Source organism: Condylura cristata, unplaced genomic scaffold (assembly GCF_000260355.1).
Source record: "Condylura cristata isolate star-nosed mole 26May11 unplaced genomic scaffold, ConCri1.0 scaffold00011, whole genome shotgun sequence".
Classification (NCBI taxonomy): Eukaryota; Metazoa; Chordata; class Mammalia; order Eulipotyphla; family Talpidae; genus Condylura; species Condylura cristata.
The window spans coordinates 22,932,673-22,935,830 of record NW_004567112.1 but is presented as its reverse complement, the minus strand read 5'-3'; the positions used below and the strand labels follow the sequence as shown (position 1 = coordinate 22,935,830).

At 46.7% G+C, this 3,158-nt stretch overlaps 1 protein-coding gene across 2 annotated transcripts in view; it reads left to right on the top strand.

Moving 5' to 3' along the window:
- The first annotated feature begins 46 nt into the window (after positions 1–46).
- EXOC6 (exocyst complex component 6) overlaps positions 47–3,158 on the top strand; it is a 122,669-nt gene continuing 119,557 nt past the window's right edge. The window contains exon 1 of one of the 2 annotated variants that reach the window (XM_004680624.2): positions 47–173. In XM_004680624.2, coding sequence (XP_004680681.1) covers positions 73–173 — 101 coding nt within the window. In that variant the 5' untranslated portion in view covers positions 47–72. Of the gene's footprint in view, positions 174–576; positions 815–3,158 lie in introns of those variants that run through there. The other variant, XM_012723889.1, reaches the window with a different exon arrangement.

The following is a 3,158-nucleotide window of genomic DNA, read 5'->3' as shown; positions in this document are numbered from 1 at the left end:
CGCGCCACCAGCCGCTCGCCGCTGTCGACCGCTCGGCGACGCGCCTTGCTGGTGCCTTAGCTTCCAGTCAAGATGGCGGAGAGCGGCGAAGGTCTCGGCACCGTCCCGGAGCACGAGCGGATCTTGCAGGAGATCGAGAGCACAGACACTGCCTGCGTGGGGCCCACCCTCCGGTAAAGTTCGCACCCACCCCTGGGGCCGAGACCCCGGGTTGCCCCCGCTGGCCACTACTCTGGGGGCCGGCTGAGCGTCCGTCGCCGGCCGCGCGCAGAGCGGCCCGACAGGTGGTGCGCGCGGAGGCGGGCGGGGGTGCGAGGGCGGCGGGCCGAACCCGGTTTGGGGCCGGGCCTGGGCTGGGCCGGGCCGAAGCGGAACGGGAGGCTGCTCTTGTTTGCGCGGCCCTCCCTAGTCCTAGGAGCTGTCATCGCGCGGTCTGTGGGTGTGGCTGCGGGGGCGCCTCTGACCCCGGAGGTGCAGCGCGGCCCCACATTGGCTGTTGGCGCTGGCCTGGGGTGCCGCGGACGCGCCTCCGGCCTGTCGGGGCCCCGTTGGCCTCCCGGCTGCGGGCGGCTTCGGCGCCGGAGTGCGGGGGCTAAGGTTAAGGTGCTGGCAGCTGGCGTGACTGGCCGGGTGCGCTCACTGCTGGAAACCCTGGCGTCCGGTGCTGCCCCTGGCGTGGGAGAATTGAAATTGAGCGGGAGACGCCGGTACCTCTATCCCAGCCCATTCGCCCTGCCGGGGGGGCCGAAGTGGCGAGAAGGGAGAGAGAAGGAAGCAAAAGAGCGTGGGCTGGTTTGGAGGAGCTGATGCCCTGGTAAATATCCCAAGTTTAAAAAAAAATGTGCTTAATAAACTTATCCTGGGGGAAAATCATAATTGAGCCTACCTAACTTGCCTAAAAAGTGCTCAGAATACTTCTAGTAGCCTATAGTGGAGCAAACTCATCTAACACAAAGCTAGTTTTGTAATAAAGTGTTTAATATCGCAGGTAATGTATGCAGAACAGTACTGAAAGTAAAATACGGAATGGTTGTATGGGTTCTTCCCTTAACATGTACAGCAAAAGCACCTTGAACCTGAAGAATGAAACATGATAATGGGGATGCTACAGTGACAGGTCCCCAGTTACACTGTAAAGTGTCTGTTATTTACCTTGTTGGTAGTTTGGATGAGTGGGAGCTGCTGCTTGCTTCCAGGACCTGCATCATGAGAGAGTGTGGTACTGTGGTTCTACCGAATGGATATCTTTGCATCATGTAAAGTTGAAAAATTCAGAAAAAAAGGCAGAACTCATACCTAATACCTGCTGGCCTAATAAGTAATCGGGCATTGAGCAATCCATTAGATGAGGTGCTCTTTTCAATAAATGCCTTTTAAATACAAGGTTTTAGCTTTTGCAATAATGATAATGAAATTGTGATTCACTTAGTGAAACTGGAAATGATTGTGCCTTATTATTATTTTCTTCGGGATGCACTCTTAGAAAATGTAATTTGTGTGTACCTTTGGAAACAGTATATACTGAAGTCGATTCAAGTTATAATGAATATCCTCTTTGCTGTGTGAGCCTGGAGACGTGGGTTCTTGTTTTGCCAGTGGTCCTCCCATTGACTAAGTGTACAGAAATCATTTTCTCTCTCTGGATTTTGATTTCCTTATTTGTGTAGGCGGGGGAGGCTCTACATAAAGGCCAGGACATTAGGAACTTTACCTGCTTGTTCCCTGTATCCCTCACACAAAGACTATAGTAGGCATCTGATAAATTCTTATCACATGAAGTTCCTGCAATGATATGGTAAGGATAACTAGTGATTTTCTCAATTGTCCAGCATGATTATTTCTTTTCATAAACTTTGTACACTTGGTAATGAAAGTAGAACTCACAAATTAAAAGGAAACTTTGTTTTTACACTCCATGGTGAAATGGACAGAATATAGTTGTGCTATAGTTATCAGAATGGACTGTTTCTGAAAAACAGCATTGGTTGTGATGAAAGGCTTCATCATGGGGAAAATGGACAAAATATAGTGTTATCGTTATCAGAATAGACTGTTTCTGAAAAACAGTATTGGTTGTGAATGAAAGGCTTCATCACGGGGAAAATGTGCTATACATTATCCTTGAAAAAAGTTAAAATCAACTTAGACAAAAATTTTAAATATATTGAGAAATATTTGTGGTACAGATAGAATATATGTATTCACAGTTTTATTCTGTTCTTTTTTTGCTGGGCAATTGTGTCACTTCCCTATTGAAGTCCATGCTTTTTTTCATTAGCAGACTTCACTGACACATACTGGTCCTATATATACCCTTATCTTTCATTTACAATCATACTTTACACAGACAGTACTGTTAACAGTCTTTTCTCTTGAACACTGTTTAAACTACTATTTTTATCCTACTTTTATTGGATGAGGTGCTAATAATAAAATTTTAAAAATATTTGTTATGGAAGAGGTAAGAAGCAGACTCAGTCAGTTCAGACACAGTTTGAACTCCTCCTAAGTGTTTGAAAATTTTCATCTGTTTGGAGCCAGTAGGGGGCAGAATCGGTTGGTTTCACTCTCAGTTATATGAAGCAGTCTCAGCCTGTTTGAACCAGTTGGAAACTGTCTGAACAGGTCTCAGCTGGTTTGAACCAGTTGAAATCGGTCTCAGCCATACTGAAATGGTCTCAACTGTATGAGCCATTAGGAAGGATTGAACCGGTCTGACCTCTTCCATAACAAAATCGGTTTAAGCTGGTTTGAACCCATCTGAACCGATTGGAACTGGTCTCAACCAGTTTGTACCATTTTGACTTGTTGCCACTGGTCTCACAGATCTTAATATGTCTCAGATTTTTGGAAAGGATATCCTTTTGAGGAAGTTGTGGGATACTGTCAGTAGGACACTTTAGGTTTCACGAACAGATCTTAAGACAGTCTGAGTCGGTATCACCCAGTCTGAACTGGTTTCAACCAGATTGAACCCGTTTGAGCCAGTCTAAACTGGATTGATGAGGCTGAAACTGGTCTAAACCGGTTTTAACCGGTCTGAACAGGTTTGAACCAGTCTAAACAGGTTTGAACCAGTTTGCACACTTGTGACTGTTCTCAGCTGGTCTATATCACTATAAAAGTATTGAGATGCGGGCCCTCCCTGGTGGCGCAGC